The sequence below is a fragment of the Lissotriton vulgaris genome, chromosome 7 (genome assembly GCF_964263255.1).
Source record: "Lissotriton vulgaris chromosome 7, aLisVul1.2, whole genome shotgun sequence".
Lineage (NCBI taxonomy): Eukaryota > Metazoa > Chordata > Amphibia > Caudata > Salamandridae > Lissotriton > Lissotriton vulgaris.
Genome location: NC_141695.1, coordinates 1,208,836,070 through 1,208,863,650, shown reverse-complemented (window position 1 = coordinate 1,208,863,650; position 27,581 = coordinate 1,208,836,070). Strand labels below are relative to the sequence as shown.

The 27,581-nt window shown below is 41.1% G+C and overlaps 1 protein-coding gene across 1 annotated transcript; it reads right to left on the bottom strand.

Annotated features, from left to right (window-relative positions):
• Positions 1 to 16,530: 16,530 nt before the first annotated feature.
• On the bottom strand, positions 16,531 to 27,140 carry LOC147703258 (uncharacterized). The gene is made up of 8 exons (XM_086928896.1): positions 27,022 to 27,140; positions 25,691 to 25,808; positions 24,126 to 24,243; positions 22,558 to 22,676; positions 20,992 to 21,109; positions 19,661 to 19,778; positions 18,096 to 18,213; positions 16,531 to 16,648 (listed from the first exon to the last, which is right to left on the bottom strand). Coding segments are annotated over exons 2-7 (495 nt in total). The 5' UTR covers positions 25,712 to 25,808; positions 27,022 to 27,140; the 3' UTR covers positions 16,531 to 16,648; positions 18,096 to 18,212.
• Between the last annotated feature and the right edge of the window lie 441 nt (positions 27,141 to 27,581).

Below are 27,581 nucleotides of genomic sequence, written 5' to 3'. Positions count from 1 at the left end.
TGCTACGGTTCGTGGGAATAATAAAAACAACAGATTCTAACATCTTCATTTTAGCGCATCCCTATCACTTAACCTATAGAGAACTCCAGAATGGTAAGATCAACCACTCCTTCAAACAAATGTATAAGTCTCAAATATTGTCCTAGGTCCTTTCATCTCACCACCTTAGTCTTCAGCTGGGCATTCTGTCCACATTGCTCCATTTTCTATACCTTGATATAAGTATCCTATTGCGTACTAGGCAACTGATTGGCCCTCATGTCAGATGACACCCTGCTGTAGCTTTGTGATGTAATGGCACCACTTGACCAATCGCCCTGGGTGACGATTACACCGGAGGACCAGACATCAGCAATTACAAACTAGGTAACTATCTGTGAATATGACTACACAGCAAGTAGGAGGTGTAAGGGGGAAGTACAGTGCGCCATTGAAAGTATTGGGCTCCTATTTAAAGAGGGCTAGAGTTAGAAGAAGCAACTGATTAGCCCTCATGTCAGATGACATTCTGCTGTAGCTTCGTGATGTAATGGCACCACTTGACCAATCGCCCTGGGTGACGATTACACTGGAGGACCAGACGTCACCAATTACACACCAGGTAATTATCTGGGAATATGACTGCACAGCAAGTAGGAGTTGTAGGGGGAAGTACAGTGCGCCATTGAAAGTAGTGGGCTCCTATTCAAAGAGGACTAGAGTTAGAAGAACACAGTTTCTAAATAGCAGTCCATCTGGAGTATCAGAGTCCCACTCACAGAGAGCAGGGAAACAGGTTAAATAGCTTCCCTCCATCTGAATGTAAGTCATTTGCTCTAACCTAAGACAGCTCATTCCAGCCTGAAGGATGGTAATTAACTCACAGGACATATTGCCTGCACAAGTATCTAAAGAAGATTTTCTCAGACACTTAGGCAGACAAAGTCTTTGATAAACTATCATGATGGCCATTGCATCATCCATATTGCTACCGTCTTGGAAGATTATATTTATGCGGAAGACCCCACTAAAAGGCACAGAGAGCTATCAGATGCTATGAACTTTTTATTAATGGCAAAATGATTAATTGAGATTTTGACTTACCATATATATTGATCGAGGCATGGAGAAGGCTGAGGAATGAGCTTTCTTTTTTTTTCCGTCTCAGCAAGCAGAGAAATATTCCTCTGCAACACTGCCTCTGCTGGCCATTCAGTATAATCTGCAGATGGAAAAGTCCACTGTTAGTCTTTTTTTAGAACTTGAATATTTCAAAACCAAATGCAACACTACCAAAACATGATTTTTATAAAGGGTCAATTAGCACTATGGCATGTCTCATATTGTGAAAATCCAAAACTCACTAAAAATTATAATCTTAATTTAGATTTCAACCTAGCAGACTTCTTTCAATCCTCTGCCTCATTTGCTGGTACTCTCTACACAACCCTATCACCTATATGAGGACTTAGATAGAAAGCTCTCTTTGGCAGCCAAGAGATAGAGTACCCTTCTCACAGGAATTATTTCAGGTTATGGTACACCATAGCAATTCAGTGATCTGATACGTTAAGGGAGGAAGGTTTATGCTACGGTTCGTGGGAATAATATAAAACGACAGATTCTAACATCTTCATTTTAGCGCATCCCTATCACTTAACCTATAGAGAACTCCAGAATGGTAAGATCAACCACTCCTTCAAACAAATGTATAAGTCTCAAATATTGCCCTAGGTCCTTTCATCTCACCACCTTAGTCTTCAGCTGGGCATTCTGTCCACATTGCTCCATTTTCTATACCTTGATATAAGTATCCTATTGCGTACTAGGCAACTGATTGGCCCTCATGTCAGATGACACCCTGCTGTAGCTTTGTGATGTAATGGCACCACTTGACCAATCGCCCTGGGTGACGATTACACCGGAGGACCAGACATCAGCAATTACAAACTAGGTAACTATCTGTGAATATGACTGCACAGCAAGTAGGAGGTGTTAGGGGGAAGTACAGTGCGCCATTGAAAGTATTGGGCTCCTATTTAAAGAGGGCTAGAGTTAGAAGAAGCAACTGATTAGCCCTCATGTCAGATGACATTCTGCTGTAGCTTCGTGATGTAATGGCACCACTTGACCAATCGCCCTGGGTGACGATTACACCGGAGGACCAGACGTCACCAATTACACACCAGGTAATTATCTGGGAATATGACTGCACAGCAAGTAGGAGTTGTAGGGGGAAGTACAGTGCGCCATTGAAAGTAGTGGGCTCCTATTCAAAGAGGACTAGAGTTCGAAGAACACAGTTTCTAAATAGCAGTCCATCTGGAGTATCAGAGTCCCACTCACAGAGAGCAGGGAAACAGGTTAAATAGCTTCCCTCCATCTGAATGTAAGTCATTTGCTCTAACCTAAGACAGCTCATTCCAGCCTGAAGGATGGTAATTAACTCACAGGACATATTGCCTGCACAAGTATCTAAAGAAGATTTTCTCAGACACTTAGGCAGACAAAGTCTTTGATAAACTATCATGATGGCCATTGCATCATCCATATTGCTACCGTCTTGGAAGATTATATTTATGCGGAAGACCCCACTAAAAGGCACAGAGAGCTATCAGATGCTATGAACTTTTTATTAATGGCAAAATGAATAATTGAGATTTTGACTTACCATATATATTGATCGAGGCATGGAGAAGGCTGAGGAATGAGCTTTCTTTTTTTTTCCGTCTCAGCAAGCAGAGAAATATTCCTCTGCAACACTGCCTCTGCTGGCCATTCAGTATAATCTGCAGATGGAAAAGTCCACTGTTAGTCTTTTTTTAGAACTTGAATATTTCAAAACCAAATGCAACACTACCAAAACATGATTTTTATAAAGGGTCAATTAGCACTATGGCATGTCTCATATTGTGAAAATCCAAAACTCACTAAAAATTATAATCTTAATTTAGATTTCAACCTAGCAGACTTCTTTCAATCCTCTGCCTCATTTGCTGGTACTCTCTACACAACCCTATCACCTATATGAGGACTTAGATAGAAAGCTCTCTTTGGCAGCCAAGAGATAGAGTACCCTTCTCACAGGAATTATTTCAGGTTATGGTACACCATAGCAATTCAGTGATCTGATACGTTAAGGGAGGAAGGTTTATGCTACGGTTCGTGGGAATAATAAAAACAACAGATTCTAACATCTTCATTTTAGCGCATCCCTATCACTTAACCTATAGAGAACTCCAGAATGGTAAGATCAACCACTCCTTCAAACAAATGTATAAGTCTCAAATATTGCCCTAGGTCCTTTCATCTCACCACCTTAGTCTTCAGCTGGGCATTCTGTCCACATTGCTCCATTTTCTATACCTTGATATAAGTATCCTATTGCGTACTAGGCAACTGATTGGCCCTCATGTCAGATGACACCCTGCTGTAGCTTTGTGATGTAATGGCACCACTTGACCAATCGCCCTGGGTGACGATTACACCGGAGGACCAGACATCAGCAATTACAAACTAGGTAACTATCTGTGAATATGACTGCACAGCAAGTAGGAGGTGTAAGGGGGAAGTACAGTGCGCCATTGAAAGTATTGGGCTCCTATTTAAAGAGGGCTAGAGTTAGAAGAAGCAACTGATTAGCCCTCATGTCAGATGACATTCTGCTGTAGCTTCGTGATGTAATGGCACCACTTGACCAATCGCCCTGGGTGACGATTACACCGGAGGACCAGACGTCACCAATTACACACCAGGTAATTATCTGGGAATATGACTGCACAGCAAGTAGGAGTTGTAGGGGGAAGTACAGTGCGCCATTGAAAGTAGTGGGCTCCTATTCAAAGAGGACTAGAGTTCGAAGAACACAGTTTCTAAATAGCAGTCCATCTGGAGTATCAGAGTCCCACTCACAGAGAGCAGGGAAACAGGTTAAATAGCTTCCCTCCATCTGAATGTAAGTCATTTGCTCTAACCTAAGACAGCTCATTCCAGCCTGAAGGATGGTAATTAACTCACAGGACATATTGCCTGCACAAGTATCTAAAGAAGATTTTCTCAGACACTTAGGCAGACAAAGTCTTTGATAAACTATCATGATGGCCATTGCATCATCCATATTGCTACCGTCTTGGAAGATTATATTTATGCGGAAGACCCCACTAAAAGGCACAGAGAGCTATCAGATGCTATGAACTTTTTATTAATGGCAAAATGAATAATTGAGATTTTGACTTACCATATATATTGATCGAGGCATGGAGAAGGCTGAGGAATGAGCTTTCTTTTTTTTTCCGTCTCAGCAAGCAGAGAAATATTCCTCTGCAACACTGCCTCTGCTGGCCATTCAGTATAATCTGCAGATGGAAAAGTCCACTGTTAGTCTTTTTTTAGAACTTGAATATTTCAAAACCAAATGCAACACTACCAAAACATGATTTTTATAAAGGGTCAATTAGCACTATGGCATGTCTCATATTGTGAAAATCCAAAACTCACTAAAAATTATAATCTTAATTTAGATTTCAACCTAGCAGACTTCTTTCAATCCTCTGCCTCATTTGCTGGTACTCTCTACACAACCCTATCACCTATATGAGGACTTAGATAGAAAGCTCTCTTTGGCAGCCAAGAGATAGAGTACCCTTCTCACAGGAATTATTTCAGGTTATGGTACACCATAGCAATTCAGTGATCTGATACGTTAAGGGAGGAAGGTTTATGCTACGGTTCGTGGGAATAATAAAAACAACAGATTCTAACATCTTCATTTTAGCGCATCCCTATCACTTAACCTATAGAGAACTCCAGAATGGTAAGATCAACCACTCCTTCAAACAAATGTATAAGTCTCAAATATTGCCCTAGGTCCTTTCATCTCACCACCTTAGTCTTCAGCTGGGCATTCTGTCCACATTGCTCCATTTTCTATACCTTGATATAAGTATCCTATTGCGTACTAGGCAACTGATTGGCCCTCATGTCAGATGACACCCTGCTGTAGCTTTGTGATGTAATGGCACCACTTGACCAATCGCCCTGGGTGACGATTACACCGGAGGACCAGACATCAGCAATTACAAACTAGGTAACTATCTGTGAATATGACTACACAGCAAGTAGGAGGTGTAAGGTGTAAGGGGGAAGTACAGTGCGCCATTGAAAGTATTGGGCTCCTATTTAAAGAGGGCTAGAGTTAGAAGAAGCAACTGATTAGCCCTCATGTCAGATGACATTCTGCTGTAGCTTCGTGATGTAATGGCACCACTTGACCAATCGCCCTGGGTGACGATTACACTGGAGGACCAGACGTCACCAATTACACACCAGGTAATTATCTGGGAATATGACTGCACAGCAAGTAGGAGTTGTAGGGGGAAGTACAGTGCGCCATTGAAAGTAGTGGGCTCCTATTCAAAGAGGACTAGAGTTCGAAGAACACAGTTTCTAAATAGCAGTCCATCTGGAGTATCAGAGTCCCACTCACAGAGAGCAGGGAAACAGGTTAAATAGCTTCCCTCCATCTGAATGTAAGTCATTTGCTCTAACCTAAGACAGCTCATTCCAGCCTGAAGGATGGTAATTAACTCACAGGACATATTGCCTGCACAAGTATCTAAAGAAGATTTTCTCAGACACTTAGGCAGACAAAGTCTTTGATAAACTATCATGATGGCCATTGCATCATCCATATTGCTACCGTCTTGGAAGATTATATTTATGCGGAAGACCCCACTAAAAGGCACAGAGAGCTATCAGATGCTATGAACTTTTTATTAATGGCAAAATGAATAATTGAGATTTTGACTTACCATATATATTGATCGAGGCATGGAGAAGGCTGAGGAATGAGCTTTCTTTTTTTTTCCGTCTCAGCAAGCAGAGAAATATTCCTCTGCAACACTGCCTCTGCTGGCCATTCAGTATAATCTGCAGATGGAAAAGTCCACTGTTAGTCTTTTTTTAGAACTTGAATATTTCAAAACCAAATGCAACACTACCAAAACATGATTTTTATAAAGGGTCAATTAGCACTATGGCATGTCTCATATTGTGAAAATCCAAAACTCACTAAAAATTATAATCTTAATTTAGATTTCAACCTAGCAGACTTCTTTCAATCCTCTGCCTCATTTGCTGGTACTCTCTACACAACCCTATCACCTATATGAGGACTTAGATAGAAAGCTCTCTTTGGCAGCCAAGAGATAGAGTACCCTTCTCACAGGAATTATTTCAGGTTATGGTACACCATAGCAATTCAGTGATCTGATACGTTAAGGGAGGAAGGTTTATGCTACGGTTCGTGGGAATAATAAAAACAACAGATTCTAACATCTTCATTTTAGCGCATCCCTATCACTTAACCTATAGAGAACTCCAGAATGGTAAGATCAACCACTCCTTCAAACAAATGTATAAGTCTCAAATATTGCCCTAGGTCCTTTCATCTCACCACCTTAGTCTTCAGCTGGGCATTCTGTCCACATTGCTCCATTTTCTATACCTTGATATAAGTATCCTATTGCGTACTAGGCAACTGATTGGCCCTCATGTCAGATGACACCCTGCTGTAGCTTTGTGATGTAATGGCACCACTTGACCAATCGCCCTGGGTGACGATTACACCGGAGGACCAGACATCAGCAATTACAAACTAGGTAACTATCTGTGAATATGACTACACAGCAAGTAGGAGGTGTAAGGTGTAAGGGGGAAGTACAGTGCGCCATTGAAAGTATTGGGCTCCTATTTAAAGAGGGCTAGAGTTAGAAGAAGCAACTGATTAGCCCTCATGTCAGATGACATTCTGCTGTAGCTTCGTGATGTAATGGCACCACTTGACCAATCGCCCTGGGTGACGATTACACTGGAGGACCAGACGTCACCAATTACACACCAGGTAATTATCTGGGAATATGACTGCACAGCAAGTAGGAGTTGTAGGGGGAAGTACAGTGCGCCATTGAAAGTAGTGGGCTCCTATTCAAAGAGGACTAGAGTTCGAAGAACACAGTTTCTAAATAGCAGTCCATCTGGAGTATCAGAGTCCCACTCACAGAGAGCAGGGAAACAGGTTAAATAGCTTCCCTCCATCTGAATGTAAGTCATTTGCTCTAACCTAAGACAGCTCATTCCAGCCTGAAGGATGGTAATTAACTCACAGGACATATTGCCTGCACAAGTATCTAAAGAAGATTTTCTCAGACACTTAGGCAGACAAAGTCTTTGATAAACTATCATGATGGCCATTGCATCATCCATATTGCTACCGTCTTGGAAGATTATATTTATGCGGAAGACCCCACTAAAAGGCACAGAGAGCTATCAGATGCTATGAACTTTTTATTAATGGCAAAATGAATAATTGAGATTTTGACTTACCATATATATTGATCGAGGCATGGAGAAGGCTGAGGAATGAGCTTTCTTTTTTTTTCCGTCTCAGCAAGCAGAGAAATATTCCTCTGCAACACTGCCTCTGCTGGCCATTCAGTATAATCTGCAGATGGAAAAGTCCACTGTTAGTCTTTTTTTAGAACTTGAATATTTCAAAACCAAATGCAACACTACCAAAACATGATTTTTATAAAGGGTCAATTAGCACTATGGCATGTCTCATATTGTGAAAATCCAAAACTCACTAAAAATTATAATCTTAATTTAGATTTCAACCTAGCAGACTTCTTTCAATCCTCTGCCTCATTTGCTGGTACTCTCTACACAACCCTATCACCTATATGAGGACTTAGATAGAAAGCTCTCTTTGGCAGCCAAGAGATAGAGTACCCTTCTCACAGGAATTATTTCAGGTTATGGTACACCATAGCAATTCAGTGATCTGATACGTTAAGGGAGGAAGGTTTATGCTACGGTTCGTGGGAATAATAAAAACAACAGATTCTAACATCTTCATTTTAGCGCATCCCTATCACTTAACCTATAGAGAACTCCAGAATGGTAAGATCAACCACTCCTTCAAACAAATGTATAAGTCTCAAATATTGTCCTAGGTCCTTTCATCTCACCACCTTAGTCTTCAGCTGGGCATTCTGTCCACATTGCTCCATTTTCTATACCTTGATATAAGTATCCTATTGCGTACTAGGCAACTGATTGGCCCTCATGTCAGATGACACCCTGCTGTAGCTTTGTGATGTAATGGCACCACTTGACCAATCGCCCTGGGTGACGATTACACCGGAGGACCAGACATCAGCAATTACAAACTAGGTAACTATCTGTGAATATGACTACACAGCAAGTAGGAGGTGTAAGGGGGAAGTACAGTGCGCCATTGAAAGTATTGGGCTCCTATTTAAAGAGGGCTAGAGTTAGAAGAAGCAACTGATTAGCCCTCATGTCAGATGACATTCTGCTGTAGCTTCGTGATGTAATGGCACCACTTGACCAATCGCCCTGGGTGACGATTACACTGGAGGACCAGACGTCACCAATTACACACCAGGTAATTATCTGGGAATATGACTGCACAGCAAGTAGGAGTTGTAGGGGGAAGTACAGTGCACCATTGAAAGTAGTGGGCTCCTATTCAAAGAGGACTAGAGTTAGAAGAACACCGTTTCTAAATAGCAGTCCATCTGGAGTATCAGAGTCCCACTCACAGAGAGCAGGGAAACAGGTTAAATAGCTTCCCTCCATCTGAATGTAAGTCATTTGCTCTAACCTAAGACAGCTCATTCCAGCCTGAAGGATGGTAATTAACTCACAGGACATATTGCCTGCACAAGTATCTAAAGAAGATTTTCTCAGACACTTAGGCAGACAAAGTCTTTGATAAACTATCATGATGGCCATTGCATCATCCATATTGCTACCGTCTTGGAAGATTATATTTATGCGGAAGACCCCACTAAAAGGCACAGAGAGCTATCAGATGCTATGAACTTTTTATTAATGGCAAAATGAATAATTGAGATTTTGACTTACCATATATATTGATCGAGGCATGGAGAAGGCTGAGGAATGAGCTTTCTTTTTTTTCCGTCTCAGCAAGCAGAGAAATATTCCTCTGCAACACTGCCTCTGCTGGCCATTCAGTATAATCTGCAGATGGAAAAGTCCACTGTTAGTCTTTTTTTAGAACTTGAATATTTCAAAACCAAATGCAACACTACCAAAACATGATTTTTATAAAGGGTCAATTAGCACTATGGCATGTCTCATATTGTGAAAATCCAAAACTCACTAAAAATTATAATCTTAATTTAGATTTCAACCTAGCAGACTTCTTTCAATCCTCTGCCTCATTTGCTGGTACTCTCTACACAACCCTATCACCTATATGAGGACTTAGATAGAAAGCTCTCTTTGGCAGCCAAGAGATAGAGTACCCTTCTCACAGGAATTATTTCAGGTTATGGTACACCATAGCAATTCAGTGATCTGATACGTTAAGGGAGGAAGGTTTATGCTACGGTTCGTGGGAATAATAAAAACAACAGATTCTAACATCTTCATTTTAGCGCATCCCTATCACTTAACCTATAGAGAACTCCAGAATGGTAAGATCAACCACTCCTTCAAACAAATGTATAAGTCTCAAATATTGCCCTAGGTCCTTTCATCTCACCACCTTAGTCTTCAGCTGGGCATTCTGTCCACATTGCTCCATTTTCTATACCGTGATATAAGTATCCTATTGCGTACTAGGCAACTGATTGGCCCTCATGTCAGATGACACCCTGCTGTAGCTTTGTGATGTAATGGCACCACTTGACCAATCGCCCTGGGTGACGATTACACCGGAGGACCAGACGTCACCAATTACACACCAGGTAATTATCTGGGAATATGACTGCACAGCAAGTAGGAGTTGTAGGGGGAAGTACAGTGCGCCATTGAAAGTAGTGGGCTCCTATTCAAAGAGGACTAGAGTTCGAAGAACACAGTTTCTAAATAGCAGTCCATCTGGAGTATCAGAGTCCCACTCACAGAGAGCAGGGAAACAGGTTAAATAGCTTCCCTCCATCTGAATGTAAGTCATTTGCTCTAACCTAAGACAGCTCATTCCAGCCTGAAGGATGGTAATTAACTCACAGGACATATTGCCTGCACAAGTATCTAAAGAAGATTTTCTCAGACACTTAGGCAGACAAAGTCTTTGATAAACTATCATGATGGCCATTGCATCATCCATATTGCTACCGTCTTGGAAGATTATATTTATGCGGAAGACCCCACTAAAAGGCACAGAGAGCTATCAGATGCTATGAACTTTTTATTAATGGCAAAATGAATAATTGAGATTTTGACTTACCATATATATTGATCGAGGCATGGAGAAGGCTGAGGAATGAGCTTTCTTTTTTTTTCCGTCTCAGCAAGCAGAGAAATATTCCTCTGCAACACTGCCTCTGCTGGCCATTCAGTATAATCTGCAGATGGAAAAGTCCACTGTTAGTCTTTTTTTAGAACTTGAATATTTCAAAACCAAATGCAACACTACCAAAACATGATTTTTATAAAGGGTCAATTAGCACTATGGCATGTCTCATATTGTGAAAATCCAAAACTCACTAAAAATTATAATCTTAATTTAGATTTCAACCTAGCAGACTTCTTTCAATCCTCTGCCTCATTTGCTGGTACTCTCTACACAACCCTATCACCTATATGAGGACTTAGATAGAAAGCTCTCTTTGGCAGCCAAGAGATAGAGTACCCTTCTCACAGGAATTATTTCAGGTTATGGTACACCATAGCAATTCAGTGATCTGATACGTTAAGGGAGGAAGGTTTATGCTACGGTTCGTGGGAATAATAAAAACAACAGATTCTAACATCTTCATTTTAGCGCATCCCTATCACTTAACCTATAGAGAACTCCAGAATGGTAAGATCAACCACTCCTTCAAACAAATGTATAAGTCTCAAATATTGCCCTAGGTCCTTTCATCTCACCACCTTAGTCTTCAGCTGGGCATTCTGTCCACATTGCTCCATTTTCTATACCTTGATATAAGTATCCTATTGCGTACTAGGCAACTGATTGGCCCTCATGTCAGATGACACCCTGCTGTAGCTTTGTGATGTAATGGCACCACTTGACCAATCGCCCTGGGTGACGATTACACCGGAGGACCAGACATCAGCAATTACAAACTAGGTAACTATCTGTGAATATGACTGCACAGCAAGTAGGAGGTGTAAGGGGGAAGTACAGTGCGCCATTGAAAGTATTGGGCTCCTATTTAAAGAGGGCTAGAGTTAGAAGAAGCAACTGATTAGCCCTCATGTCAGATGACATTCTGCTGTAGCTTCGTGATGTAATGGCACCACTTGACCAATCGCCCTGGGTGACGATTACACCGGAGGACCAGACGTCACCAATTACACACCAGGTAATTATCTGGGAATATGACTGCACAGCAAGTAGGAGTTGTAGGGGGAAGTACAGTGCGCCATTGAAAGTAGTGGGCTCCTATTCAAAGAGGACTAGAGTTCGAAGAACACAGTTTCTAAATAGCAGTCCATCTGGAGTATCAGAGTCCCACTCACAGAGAGCAGGGAAACAGGTTAAATAGCTTCCCTCCATCTGAATGTAAGTCATTTGCTCTAACCTAAGACAGCTCATTCCAGCCTGAAGGATGGTAATTAACTCACAGGACATATTGCCTGCACAAGTATCTAAAGAAGATTTTCTCAGACACTTAGGCAGACAAAGTCTTTGATAAACTATCATGATGGCCATTGCATCATCCATATTGCTACCGTCTTGGAAGATTATATTTATGCGGAAGACCCCACTAAAAGGCACAGAGAGCTATCAGATGCTATGAACTTTTTATTAATGGCAAAATGAATAATTGAGATTTTGACTTACCATATATATTGATCGAGGCATGGAGAAGGCTGAGGAATGAGCTTTCTTTTTTTTTCCGTCTCAGCAAGCAGAGAAATATTCCTCTGCAACACTGCCTCTGCTGGCCATTCAGTATAATCTGCAGATGGAAAAGTCCACTGTTAGTCTTTTTTTAGAACTTGAATATTTCAAAACCAAATGCAACACTACCAAAACATGATTTTTATAAAGGGTCAATTAGCACTATGGCATGTCTCATATTGTGAAAATCCAAAACTCACTAAAAATTATAATCTTAATTTAGATTTCAACCTAGCAGACTTCTTTCAATCCTCTGCCTCATTTGCTGGTACTCTCTACACAACCCTATCACCTATATGAGGACTTAGATAGAAAGCTCTCTTTGGCAGCCAAGAGATAGAGTACCCTTCTCACAGGAATTATTTCAGGTTATGGTACACCATAGCAATTCAGTGATCTGATACGTTAAGGGAGGAAGGTTTATGCTACGGTTCGTGGGAATAATAAAAACAACAGATTCTAACATCTTCATTTTAGCGCATCCCTATCACTTAACCTATAGAGAACTCCAGAATGGTAAGATCAACCACTCCTTCAAACAAATGTATAAGTCTCAAATATTGCCCTAGGTCCTTTCATCTCACCACCTTAGTCTTCAGCTGGGCATTCTGTCCACATTGCTCCATTTTCTATACCTTGATATAAGTATCCTATTGCGTACTAGGCAACTGATTGGCCCTCATGTCAGATGACACCCTGCTGTAGCTTTGTGATGTAATGGCACCACTTGACCAATCGCCCTGGGTGACGATTACACCGGAGGACCAGACATCAGCAATTACAAACTAGGTAACTATCTGTGAATATGACTACACAGCAAGTAGGAGGTGTAAGGTGTAAGGGGGAAGTACAGTGCGCCATTGAAAGTATTGGGCTCCTATTTAAAGAGGGCTAGAGTTAGAAGAAGCAACTGATTAGCCCTCATGTCAGATGACATTCTGCTGTAGCTTCGTGATGTAATGGCACCACTTGACCAATCGCCCTGGGTGACGATTACACTGGAGGACCAGACGTCACCAATTACACACCAGGTAATTATCTGGGAATATGACTGCACAGCAAGTAGGAGTTGTAGGGGGAAGTACAGTGCGCCATTGAAAGTAGTGGGCTCCTATTCAAAGAGGACTAGAGTTCGAAGAACACAGTTTCTAAATAGCAGTCCATCTGGAGTATCAGAGTCCCACTCACAGAGAGCAGGGAAACAGGTTAAATAGCTTCCCTCCATCTGAATGTAAGTCATTTGCTCTAACCTAAGACAGCTCATTCCAGCCTGAAGGATGGTAATTAACTCACAGGACATATTGCCTGCACAAGTATCTAAAGAAGATTTTCTCAGACACTTAGGCAGACAAAGTCTTTGATAAACTATCATGATGGCCATTGCATCATCCATATTGCTACCGTCTTGGAAGATTATATTTATGCGGAAGACCCCACTAAAAGGCACAGAGAGCTATCAGATGCTATGAACTTTTTATTAATGGCAAAATGAATAATTGAGATTTTGACTTACCATATATATTGATCGAGGCATGGAGAAGGCTGAGGAATGAGCTTTCTTTTTTTTTCCGTCTCAGCAAGCAGAGAAATATTCCTCTGCAACACTGCCTCTGCTGGCCATTCAGTATAATCTGCAGATGGAAAAGTCCACTGTTAGTCTTTTTTTAGAACTTGAATATTTCAAAACCAAATGCAACACTACCAAAACATGATTTTTATAAAGGGTCAATTAGCACTATGGCATGTCTCATATTGTGAAAATCCAAAACTCACTAAAAATTATAATCTTAATTTAGATTTCAACCTAGCAGACTTCTTTCAATCCTCTGCCTCATTTGCTGGTACTCTCTACACAACCCTATCACCTATATGAGGACTTAGATAGAAAGCTCTCTTTGGCAGCCAAGAGATAGAGTACCCTTCTCACAGGAATTATTTCAGGTTATGGTACACCATAGCAATTCAGTGATCTGATACGTTAAGGGAGGAAGGTTTATGCTACGGTTCGTGGGAATAATAAAAACAACAGATTCTAACATCTTCATTTTAGCGCATCCCTATCACTTAACCTATAGAGAACTCCAGAATGGTAAGATCAACCACTCCTTCAAACAAATGTATAAGTCTCAAATATTGTCCTAGGTCCTTTCATCTCACCACCTTAGTCTTCAGCTGGGCATTCTGTCCACATTGCTCCATTTTCTATACCTTGATATAAGTATCCTATTGCGTACTAGGCAACTGATTGGCCCTCATGTCAGATGACACCCTGCTGTAGCTTTGTGATGTAATGGCACCACTTGACCAATCGCCCTGGGTGACGATTACACCGGAGGACCAGACATCAGCAATTACAAACTAGGTAACTATCTGTGAATATGACTACACAGCAAGTAGGAGGTGTAAGGGGGAAGTACAGTGCGCCATTGAAAGTATTGGGCTCCTATTTAAAGAGGGCTAGAGTTAGAAGAAGCAACTGATTAGCCCTCATGTCAGATGACATTCTGCTGTAGCTTCGTGATGTAATGGCACCACTTGACCAATCGCCCTGGGTGACGATTACACTGGAGGACCAGACGTCACCAATTACACACCAGGTAATTATCTGGGAATATGACTGCACAGCAAGTAGGAGTTGTAGGGGGAAGTACAGTGCGCCATTGAAAGTAGTGGGCTCCTATTCAAAGAGGACTAGAGTTAGAAGAACACAGTTTCTAAATAGCAGTCCATCTGGAGTATCAGAGTCCCACTCACAGAGAGCAGGGAAACAGGTTAAATAGCTTCCCTCCATCTGAATGTAAGTCATTTGCTCTAACCTAAGACAGCTCATTCCAGCCTGAAGGATGGTAATTAACTCACAGGACATATTGCCTGCACAAGTATCTAAAGAAGATTTTCTCAGACACTTAGGCAGACAAAGTCTTTGATAAACTATCATGATGGCCATTGCATCATCCATATTGCTACCGTCTTGGAAGATTATATTTATGCGGAAGACCCCACTAAAAGGCACAGAGAGCTATCAGATGCTATGAACTTTTTATTAATGGCAAAATGATTAATTGAGATTTTGACTTACCATATATATTGATCGAGGCATGGAGAAGGCTGAGGAATGAGCTTTCTTTTTTTTTCCGTCTCAGCAAGCAGAGAAATATTCCTCTGCAACACTGCCTCTGCTGGCCATTCAGTATAATCTGCAGATGGAAAAGTCCACTGTTAGTCTTTTTTTAGAACTTGAATATTTCAAAACCAAATGCAACACTACCAAAACATGATTTTTATAAAGGGTCAATTAGCACTATGGCATGTCTCATATTGTGAAAATCCAAAACTCACTAAAAATTATAATCTTAATTTAGATTTCAACCTAGCAGACTTCTTTCAATCCTCTGCCTCATTTGCTGGTACTCTCTACACAACCCTATCACCTATATGAGGACTTAGATAGAAAGCTCTCTTTGGCAGCCAAGAGATAGAGTACCCTTCTCACAGGAATTATTTCAGGTTATGGTACACCATAGCAATTCAGTGATCTGATACGTTAAGGGAGGAAGGTTTATGCTACGGTTCGTGGGAATAATATAAAACGACAGATTCTAACATCTTCATTTTAGTGCATCCCTATCACTTAACCTATAGAGAACTCCAGAATGGTAAGATCAACCACTCCTTCAAACAAATGTATAAGTCTCAAATATTGCCCTAGGTCCTTTCATCTCACCACCTTAGTCTTCAGCTGGGCATTCTGTCCACATTGCTCCATTTTCTATACCTTGATATAAGTATCCTATTGCGTACTAGGCAACTGATTGGCCCTCATGTCAGATGACACCCTGCTGTAGCTTTGTGATGTAATGGCACCACTTGACCAATCGCCCTGGGTGACGATTACACCGGAGGACCAGACATCAGCAATTACAAACTAGGTAACTATCTGTGAATATGACTGCACAGCAAGTAGGAGGTGTAAGGGGGAAGTACAGTGCGCCATTGAAAGTATTGGGCTCCTATTTAAAGAGGGCTAGAGTTAGAAGAAGCAACTGATTAGCCCTCATGTCAGATGACATTCTGCTGTAGCTTCGTGATGTAATGGCACCACTTGACCAATCGCCCTGGGTGACGATTACACCGGAGGACCAGACGTCACCAATTACACACCAGGTAATTATCTGGGAATATGACTGCACAGCAAGTAGGAGTTGTAGGGGGAAGTACAGTGCGCCATTGAAAGTAGTGGGCTCCTATTCAAAGAGGACTAGAGTTCGAAGAACACAGTTTCTAAATAGCAGTCCATCTGGAGTATCAGAGTCCCACTCACAGAGAGCAGGGAAACAGGTTAAATAGCTTCCCTCCATCTGAATGTAAGTCATTTGCTCTAACCTAAGACAGCTCATTCCAGCCTGAAGGATGGTAATTAACTCACAGGACATATTGCCTGCACAAGTATCTAAAGAAGATTTTCTCAGACACTTAGGCAGACAAAGTCTTTGATAAACTATCATGATGGCCATTGCATCATCCATATTGCTACCGTCTTGGAAGATTATATTTATGCGGAAGACCCCACTAAAAGGCACAGAGAGCTATCAGATGCTATGAACTTTTTATTAATGGCAAAATGAATAATTGAGATTTTGACTTACCATATATATTGATCGAGGCATGGAGAAGGCTGAGGAATGAGCTTTCTTTTTTTTTCCGTCTCAGCAAGCAGAGAAATATTCCTCTGCAACACTGCCTCTGCTGGCCATTCAGTATAATCTGCAGATGGAAAAGTCCACTGTTAGTCTTTTTTTAGAACTTGAATATTTCAAAACCAAATGCAACACTACCAAAACATGATTTTTATAAAGGGTCAATTAGCACTATGGCATGTCTCATATTGTGAAAATCCAAAACTCACTAAAAATTATAATCTTAATTTAGATTTCAACCTAGCAGACTTCTTTCAATCCTCTGCCTCATTTGCTGGTACTCTCTACACAACCCTATCACCTATATGAGGACTTAGATAGAAAGCTCTCTTTGGCAGCCAAGAGATAGAGTACCCTTCTCACAGGAATTATTTCAGGTTATGGTACACCATAGCAATTCAGTGATCTGATACGTTAAGGGAGGAAGGTTTATGCTACGGTTCGTGGGAATAATAAAAACAACAGATTCTAACATCTTCATTTTAGCGCATCCCTATCACTTAACCTATAGAGAACTCCAGAATGGTAAGATCAACCACTCCTTCAAACAAATGTATAAGTCTCAAATATTGCCCTAGGTCCTTTCATCTCACCACCTTAGTCTTCAGCTGGGCATTCTGTCCACATTGCTCCATTTTCTATACCGTGATATAAGTATCCTATTGCGTACTAGGCAACTGATTGGCCCTCATGTCAGATGACACCCTGCTGTAGCTTTGTGATGTAATGGCACCACTTGACCAATCGCCCTGGGTGACGATTACACCGGAGGACCAGACGTCACCAATTACACACCAGGTAATTATCTGGGAATATGACTGCACAGCAAGTAGGAGTTGTAGGGGGAAGTACAGTGCGCCATTGAAAGTATTGGGCTCCTATTTAAAGAGGGCTAGAGTTAGAAGAAGCAACTGATTAGCCCTCATGTCAGATGACATTCTGCTGTAGCTTCGTGATGTAATGGCACCACTTGACCAATCGCCCTGGGTGACGATTACACTGGAGGACCAGACGTCACCAATTACACACCAGGTAATTATCTGGGAATATGACTGCACAGCAAGTAGGAGTTGTAGGGGGAAGTACAGTGCGCCATTGAAAGTAGTGGGCTCCTATTCAAAGAGGACTAGAGTTAGAAGAACACAGTTTCTAAATAGCAGTCCATCTGGAGTATCAGAGTCCCACTCACAGAGAGCAGGGAAACAGGTTAAATAGCTTCCCTCCATCTGAATGTAAGTCATTTGCTCTAACCTAAGACAGCTCATTCCAGCCTGAAGGATGGTAATTAACTCACAGGACATATTGCCTGCACAAGTATCTAAAGAAGATTTTCTCAGACACTTAGGCAGACAAAGTCTTTGATAAACTATCATGATGGCCATTGCATCATCCATATTGCTACCGTCTTGGAAGATTATATTTATGCGGAAGACCCCACTAAAAGGCACAGAGAGCTATCAGATGCTATGAACTTTTTATTAATGGCAAAATGAATAATTGAGATTTTGACTTACCATATATATTGATCGAGGCATGGAGAAGGCTGAGGAATGAGCTTTCTTTTTTTTTCCGTCTCAGCAAGCAGAGAAATATTCCTCTGCAACACTGCCTCTGCTGGCCATTCAGTATAATCTGCAGATGGAAAAGTCCACTGTTAGTCTTTTTTTAGAACTTGAATATTTCAAAACCAAATGCAACACTACCAAAACATGATTTTTATAAAGGGTCAATTAGCACTATGGCATGTCTCATATTGTGAAAATCCAAAACTCACTAAAAATTATAATCTTAATTTAGATTTCAACCTAGCAGACTTCTTTCAATCCTCTGCCTCATTTGCTGGTACTCTCTACACAACCCTATCACCTATATGAGGACTTAGATAGAAAGCTCTCTTTGGCAGCCAAGAGATAGAGTACCCTTCTCACAGGAATTATTTCAGGTTATGGTACACCATAGCAATTCAGTGATCTGATACGTTAAGGGAGGAAGGTTTATGCTACGGTTCGTGGGAATAATAAAAACAACAGATTCTAACATCTTCATTTTAGCGCATCCCTATCACTTAACCTATAGAGAACTCCAGAATGGTAAGATCAACCACTCCTTCAAACAAATGTATAAGTCTCAAATATTGCCCTAGGTCCTTTCATCTCACCACCTTAGTCTTCAGCTGGGCATTCTGTCCACATTGCTCCATTTTCTATACCGTGATATAAGTATCCTATTGCGTACTAGGCAACTGATTGGCCCTCATGTCAGATGACACCCTGCTGTAGCTTTGTGATGTAATGGCACCACTTGACCAATCGCCCTGGGTGACGATTACACCGGAGGACCAGACGTCACCAATTACACACCAGGTAATTATCTGGGAATATGACTGCACAGCAAGTAGGAGTTGTAGGGGGAAGTACAGTGCGCCATTGAAAGTAGTGGGCTCCTATTTAAAGAGGGCTAGAGTTAGAAGAAGCAACTGATTAGCCCTCATGTCAGATGACATTCTGCTGTAGCTTCGTGATGTAATGGCACCACTTGACCAATCGCCCTGGGTGACGATTACACTGGAGGACCAGACGTCACCAATTACACACCAGGTAATTATCTGGGAATATGACTGCACAGCAAGTAGGAGTTGTAGGGGGAAGTACAGTGCGCCATTGAAAGTAGTGGGCTCCTATTCAAAGAGGACTAGAGTTAGAAGAACACAGTTTCTAAATAGCAGTCCATCTGGAGTATCAGAGTCCCACTCACAGAGAGCAGGGAAACAGGTTAAATAGCTTCCCTCCATCTGAATGTAAGTCATTTGCTCTAACCTAAGACAGCTCATTCCAGCCTGAAGGATGGTAATTAACTCACAGGACATATTGCCTGCACAAGTATCTAAAGAAGATTTTCTCAGACACTTAGGCAGACAAAGTCTTTGATAAACTATCATGATGGCCATTGCATCATCCATATTGCTACCGTCTTGGAAGATTATATTTATGCGGAAGACCCCACTAAAAGGCACAGAGAGCTATCAGATGCTATGAACTTTTTATTAATGGCAAAATGAATAATTGAGATTTTGACTTACCATATATATTGATCGAGGCATGGAGAAGGCTGAGGAATGAGCTTTCTTTTTTTTTCCGTCTCAGCAAGCAGAGAAATATTCCTCTGCAACACTGCCTCTGCTGGCCATTCAGTATAATCTGCAGATGGAAAAGTCCACTGTTAGTCTTTTTTTAGAACTTGAATATTTCAAAACCAAATGCAACACTACCAAAACATGATTTTTATAAAGGGTCAATTAGCACTATGGCATGTCTCATATTGTGAAAATCCAAAACTCACTAAAAATTATAATCTTAATTTAGATTTCAACCTAGCAGACTTCTTTCAATCCTCTGCCTCATTTGCTGGTACTCTCTACACAACCCTATCACCTATATGAGGACTTAGATAGAAAGCTCTCTTTGGCAGCCAAGAGATAGAGTACCCTTCTCACAGGAATTATTTCAGGTTATGGTACACCATAGCAATTCAGTGATCTGATACGTTAAGGGAGGAAGGTTTATGCTACGGTTCGTGGGAATAATAAAAACAACAGATTCTAACATCTTCATTTTAGCGCATCCCTATCACTTAACCTATAGAGAACTCCAGAATGGTAAGATCAACCACTCCTTCAAACAAATGTATAAGTCTCAAATATTGCCCTAGGTCCTTTCATCTCACCACCTTAGTCTTCAGCTGGGCATTCTGTCCACATTGCTCCATTTTCTATACCGTGATATAAGTATCCTATTGCGTACTAGGCAACTGATTGGCCCTCATGTCAGATGACACCCTGCTGTAGCTTTGTGATGTAATGGCACCACTTGACCAATCGCCCTGGGTGACGATTACACCGGAGGACCAGACGTCACCAATTACACACCAGGTAATTATCTGGGAATATGACTGCACAGCAAGTAGGAGTTGTAGGGGGAAGTACAGTGCGCCATTGAAAGTAGTGGGCTCCTATTCAAAGAGGACTAGAGTTAGAAGAACACAGTTTCTAAATAGCAGTCCATCTGGAGTATCAGAGTCCCACTCACAGAGAGCAGGGAAACAGGTTAAATAGCTTCCCTCCATCTGAATGTAAGTCATTTGCTCTAACCTAAGACAGCTCATTCCAGCCTGAAGGATGGTAATTAACTCACAGGACATATTGCCTGCACAAGTATCTAAAGAAGATTTTCTCAGACACTTAGGCAGACAAAGTCTTTGATAAACTATCATGATGGCCATTGCATCATCCATATTGCTACCGTCTTGGAAGATTATATTTATGCGGAAGACCCCACTAAAAGGCACAGAGAGCTATCAGATGCTATGAACTTTTTATTAATGGCAAAATGAATAATTGAGATTTTGACTTACCATATATATTGATCGAGGCATGGAGAAGGCTGAGGAATGAGCTTTCTTTTTTTTTCCGTCTCAGCAAGCAGAGAAATATTCCTCTGCAACACTGCCTCTGCTGGCCATTCAGTATAATCTGCAGATGGAAAAGTCCACTGTTAGTCTTTTTTTAGAACTTGAATATTTCAAAACCAAATGCAACACTACCAAAACATGATTTTTATAAAGGGTCAATTAGCACTATGGCATGTCTCATATTGTGAAAATCCAAAACTCACTAAAAATTATAATCTTAATTTAGATTTCAACCTAGCAGACTTCTTTCAATCCTCTGCCTCATTTGCTGGTACTCTCTACACAACCCTATCACCTATATGAGGACTTAGATAGAAAGCTCTCTTTGGCAGCCAAGAGATAGAGTACCCTTCTCACAGGAATTATTTCAGGTTATGGTACACCATAGCAATTCAGTGATCTGATACGTTAAGGGAGGAAGGTTTATGCTACGGTTCGTGGGAATAATAAAAACAACAGATTCTAACATCTTCATTTTAGCGCATCCCTATCACTTAACCTATAGAGAACTCCAGAATGGTAAGATCAACCACTCCTTCAAACAAATCTATAAGTCTCAAATATTGCCCTAGGTCCTTTCATCTCACCACCTTAGTCTTCAGCTGGGCATTCTGTCCACATTGCTCCATTTTCTATACCTTGATATAAGTATCCTATTGCGTACTAGGCAACTGATTGGCCCTCATGTCAGATGACACCCTGCTGTAGCTTTGTGATGTAATGGCACCACTTGACCAATCGCCCTGGGTGACGATTACACCGGAGGACCAGACATCAGCAATTACAAACTAGGTAACTATCTGTGAATATGACTACACAGCAAGTAGGAGGTGTAAGGGGGAAGTACAGTGCGCCATTGAAAGTATTGGGCTCCTATTTAAAGAGGGCTAGAGTTAGAAGAAGCAACTGATTAGCCCTCATGTCAGATGACATTCTGCTGTAGCTTCGTGATGTAGTGGCACCACTTGACCAATCGCCCTGGGTGACGATTACACTGGAGGACCAGACGTCACCAATTACACACCAGGTAATTATCTGGGAATATGACTGCACAGCAAGTAGGAGTTGTAGGGGGAAGTACAGTGCGCCATTGAAAGTAGTGGGCTCCTATTCAAAGAGGACTAGAGTTCGAAGAACACAGTTTCTAAATAGCAGTCCATCTGGAGTATCAGAGTCCCACTCACAGAGAGCAGGGAAACAGGTTAAATAGCTTCCCTCCATCTGAATGTAAGTCATTTGCTCTAACCTAAGACAGCTCATTCCAGCCTGAAGGATGGTAATTAACTCACAGGACATATTGCCTGCACAAGTATCTAAAGAAGATTTTCTCAGACACTTAGGCAGACAAAGTCTTTGATAAACTATCATGATGGCCATTGCATCATCCATATTGCTACCGTCTTGGAAGATTATATTTATGCGGAAGACCCCACTAAAAGGCACAGAGAGCTATCAGATGCTATGAACTTTTTATTAATGGCAAAATGAATAATTGAGATTTTGACTTACCATATATATTGATCGAGGCATGGAGAAGGCTGAGGAATGAGCTTTCTTTTTTTTTTCCGTCTCAGCAAGCAGAGAAATATTCCTCTGCAACACTGCCTCTGCTGGCCATTCAGTATAATCTGCAGATGGAAAAGTCCACTGTTAGTCTTTTTTTAGAACTTGAATATTTCAAAACCAAATGCAACACTACCAAAACATGATTTTTATAAAGGGTCAATTAGCACTATGGCATGTCTCATATTGTGAAAATCCAAAACTCACTAAAAATTATAATCTTAATTTAGATTTCAACCTAGCAGACTTCTTTCAATCCTCTGCCTCATTTGCTGGTACTCTCTACACAACCCTATCACCTATATGAGGACTTAGATAGAAAGCTCTCTTTGGCAGCCAAGAGATAGAGTACCCTTCTCACAGGAATTATTTCAGGTTATGGTACACCATAGCAATTCAGTGATCTGATACGTTAAGGGAGGAAGGTTTATGCTACGGTTCGTGGGAATAATATAAAACGACAGATTCTAACATCTTCATTTTAGCGCATCCCTATCACTTAACCTATAGAGAACTCCAGAATGGTAAGATCAACCACTCCTTCAAACAAATGTATAAGTCTCAAATATTGCCCTAGGTCCTTTCATCTCACCACCTTAGTCTTCAGCTGGGCATTCTGTCCACATTGCTCCATTTTCTATACCTTGATATAAGTATCCTATTGCGTACTAGGCAACTGATTGGCCCTCATGTCAGATGACACCCTGCTGTAGCTTTGTGATGTAATGGCACCACTTGACCAATCGCCCTGGGTGACGATTACACCGGAGGACCAGACATCAGCAATTACAAACTAGGTAACTATCTGTGAATATGACTGCACAGCAAGTAGGAGGTGTAAGGGGGAAGTACAGTGCGCCATTGAAAGTATTGGGCTCCTATTTAAAGAGGGCTAGAGTTAGAAGAAGCAACTGATTAGCCCTCATGTCAGATGACATTCTGCTGTAGCTTCGTGATGTAATGGCACCACTTGACCAATCGCCCTGGGTGACGATTACACCGGAGGACCAGACGTCACCAATTACACACCAGGTAATTATCTGGGAATATGACTGCACAGCAAGTAGGAGTTGTAGGGGGAAGTACAGTGCGCCATTGAAAGTAGTGGGCTCCTATTCAAAGAGGACTAGAGTTCGAAGAACACAGTTTCTAAATAGCAGTCCATCTGGAGTATCAGAGTCCCACTCACAGAGAGCAGGGAAACAGGTTAAATAGCTTCCCTCCATCTGAATGTAAGTCATTTGCTCTAACCTAAGACAGCTCATTCCAGCCTGAAGGATGGTAATTAACTCACAGGACATATTGCCTGCACAAGTATCTAAAGAAGATTTTCTCAGACACTTAGGCAGACAAAGTCTTTGATAAACTATCATGATGGCCATTGCATCATCCATATTGCTACCGTCTTGGAAGATTATATTTATGCGGAAGACCCCACTAAAAGGCACAGAGAGCTATCAGATGCTATGAACTTTTTATTAATGGCAAAATGAATAATTGAGATTTTGACTTACCATATATATTGATCGAGGCATGGAGAAGGCTGAGGAATGAGCTTTCTTTTTTTTTCCGTCTCAGCAAGCAGAGAAATATTCCTCTGCAACACTGCCTCTGCTGGCCATTCAGTATAATCTGCAGATGGAAAAGTCCACTGTTAGTCTTTTTTTAGAACTTGAATATTTCAAAACCAAATGCAACACTACCAAAACATGATTTTTATAAAGGGTCAATTAGCACTATGGCATGTCTCATATTGTGAAAATCCAAAACTCACTAAAAATTATAATCTTAATTTAGATTTCAACCTAGCAGACTTCTTTCAATCCTCTGCCTCATTTGCTGGTACTCTCTACACAACCCTATCACCTATATGAGGACTTAGATAGAAAGCTCTCTTTGGCAGCCAAGAGATAGAGTACCCTTCTCACAGGAATTATTTCAGGTTATGGTACACCATAGCAATTCAGTGATCTGATACGTTAAGGGAGGAAGGTTTATGCTACGGTTCGTGGGAATAATAAAAACAACAGATTCTAACATCTTCATTTTAGCGCATCCCTATCACTTAACCTATAGAGAACTCCAGAATGGTAAGATCAACCACTCCTTCAAACAAATGTATAAGTCTCAAATATTGCCCTAGGTCCTTTCATCTCACCACCTTAGTCTTCAGCTGGGCATTCTGTCCACATTGCTCCATTTTCTATACCGTGATATAAGTATCCTATTGCGTACTAGGCAACTGATTGGCCCTCATGTCAGATGACACCCTGCTGTAGCTTTGTGATGTAATGGCACCACTTGACCAATCGCCCTGGGTGACGATTACACCGGAGGACCAGACGTCACCAATTACACACCAGGTAATTATCTGGGAATATGACTGCACAGCAAGTAGGAGTTGTAGGGGGAAGTACAGTGCGCCATTGAAAGTATTGGGCTCCTATTTAAAGAGGGCTAGAGTTAGAAGAAGCAACTGATTAGCCCTCATGTCAGATGACATTCTGCTGTAGCTTCGTGATGTAATGGCACCACTTGACCAATCGCCCTGGGTGACGATTACACTGGAGGACCAGACGTCACCAATTACACACCAGGTAATTATCTGGGAATATGACTGCACAGCAAGTAGGAGTTGTAGGGGGAAGTACAGTGCGCCATTGAAAGTAGTGGGCTCCTATTCAAAGAGGACTAGAGTTAGAAGAACACAGTTTCTAAATAGCAGTCCATCTGGAGTATCAGAGTCCCACTCACAGAGAGCAGGGAAACAGGTTAAATAGCTTCCCTCCATCTGAATGTAAGTCATTTGCTCTAACCTAAGACAGCTCATTCCAGCCTGAAGGATGGTAATTAACTCACAGGACATATTGCCTGCACAAGTATCTAAAGAAGATTTTCTCAGACACTTAGGCAGACAAAGTCTTTGATAAACTATCATGATGGCCATTGCATCATCCATATTGCTACCGTCTTGGAAGATTATATTTATGCGGAAGACCCCACTAAAAGGCACAGAGAGCTATCAGATGCTATGAACTTTTTATTAATGGCAAAATGAATAATTGAGATTTTGACTTACCATATATATTGATCGAGGCATGGAGAAGGCTGAGGAATGAGCTTTCTTTTTTTTTCCGTCTCAGCAAGCAGAGAAATATTCCTCTGCAACACTGCCTCTGCTGGCCATTCAGTATAATCTGCAGATGGAAAAGTCCACTGTTAGTCTTTTTTTAGAACTTGAATATTTCAAAACCAAATGCAACACTACCAAAACATGATTTTTATAAAGGGTCAATTAGCACTATGGCATGTCTCATATTGTGAAAATCCAAAACTCACTAAAAATTATAATCTTAATTTAGATTTCAACCTAGCAGACTTCTTTCAATCCTCTGCCTCATTTGCTGGTACTCTCTACACAACCCTATCACCTATATGAGGACTTAGATAGAAAGCTCTCTTTGGCAGCCAAGAGATAGAGTACCCTTCTCACAGGAATTATTTCAGGTTATGGTACACCATAGCAATTCAGTGATCTGATACGTTAAGGGAGGAAGGTTTATGCTACGGTTCGTGGGAATAATAAAAACAACAGATTCTAACATCTTCATTTTAGCGCATCCCTATCACTTAACCTATAGAGAACTCCAGAATGGTAAGATCAACCACTCCTTCAAACAAATGTATAAGTCTCAAATATTGCCCTAGGTCCTTTCATCTCACCACCTTAGTCTTCAGCTGGGCATTCTGTCCACATTGCTCCATTTTCTATACCGTGATATAAGTATCCTATTGCGTACTAGGCAACTGATTGGCCCTCATGTCAGATGACACCCTGCTGTAGCTTTGTGATGTAATGGCACCACTTGACCAATCGCCCTGGGTGACGATTACACCGGAGGACCAGACGTCACCAATTACACACCAGGTAATTATCTGGGAATATGACTGCACAGCAAGTAGGGGTTGTAGGGGGAAGTACAGTGCGCCATTGAAAGTAGTGGGCTCCTATTCAAAGAGGACTAGAGTTAGAAGAACACAGTTTCTAAATAGCAGTCCATCTGGAGTATCAGAGTCCCACTCACAGAGAGCAGGGAAACAGGTTAAATAGCTTCCCTCCATCTGAATGTAAGTCATTTGCTCTAACCTAAGACAGCTCATTCCAGCCTGAAGGATGGTAATTAACTCACAGGACATATTGCCTGCACAAGTATCTAAAGAAGATTTTCTCAGACACTTAGGCAGACAAAGTCTTTGATAAACTATCATGATGGCCATTGCATCATCCATATTGCTACCGTCTTGGAAGATTATATTTATGCGGAAGACCCCACTAAAAGGCACAGAGAGCTATCAGATGCTATGAACTTTTTATTAATGGCAAAATGAATAATTGAGATTTTGACTTACCATATATATTGATCGAGGCATGGAGAAGGCTGAGGAATGAGCTTTCTTTTTTTTTCCGTCTCAGCAAGCAGAGAAATATTCCTCTGCAACACTGCCTCTGCTGGCCATTCAGTATAATCTGCAGATGGAAAAGTCCACTGTTAGTCTTTTTTTAGAACTTGAATATTTCAAAACCAAATGCAACACTACCAAAACATGATTTTTATAAAGGGTCAATTAGCACTATGGCATGTCTCATATTGTGAAAATCCAAAACTCACTAAAAATTATAATCTTAATTTAGATTTCAACCTAGCAGACTTCTTTCAATCCTCTGCCTCATTTGCTGGTACTCTCTACACAACCCTATCACCTATATGAGGACTTAGATAGAAAGCTCTCTTTGGCAGCCAAGAGATAGAGTACCCTTCTCACAGGAATTATTTCAGGTTATGGTACACCATAGCAATTCAGTGATCTGATACGTTAAGGGAGGAAGGTTTATGCTACGGTTCGTGGGAATAATAAAAACAACAGATTCTAACATCTTCATTTTAGCGCATCCCTATCACTTAACCTAT

Excerpts from the sequence above, each read along its gene's own strand:
- LOC147703258 (XM_086928896.1), bottom strand. The coding sequence starts at position 25,711 with ATGCCTCGATCAATATATATG. Across the intron at positions 24,244-25,690 it reads TGCCTCGATCAATATATATG|ATTATACTGAATGGCCAGCA; the intron begins GTAAGTCAAAAT and ends TTCCATCTGCAG. Across the intron at positions 19,779-20,991 it reads TGCCTCGATCAATATATATG|ATTATACTGAATGGCCAGCA; the intron begins GTAAGTCAAAAT and ends TTCCATCTGCAG.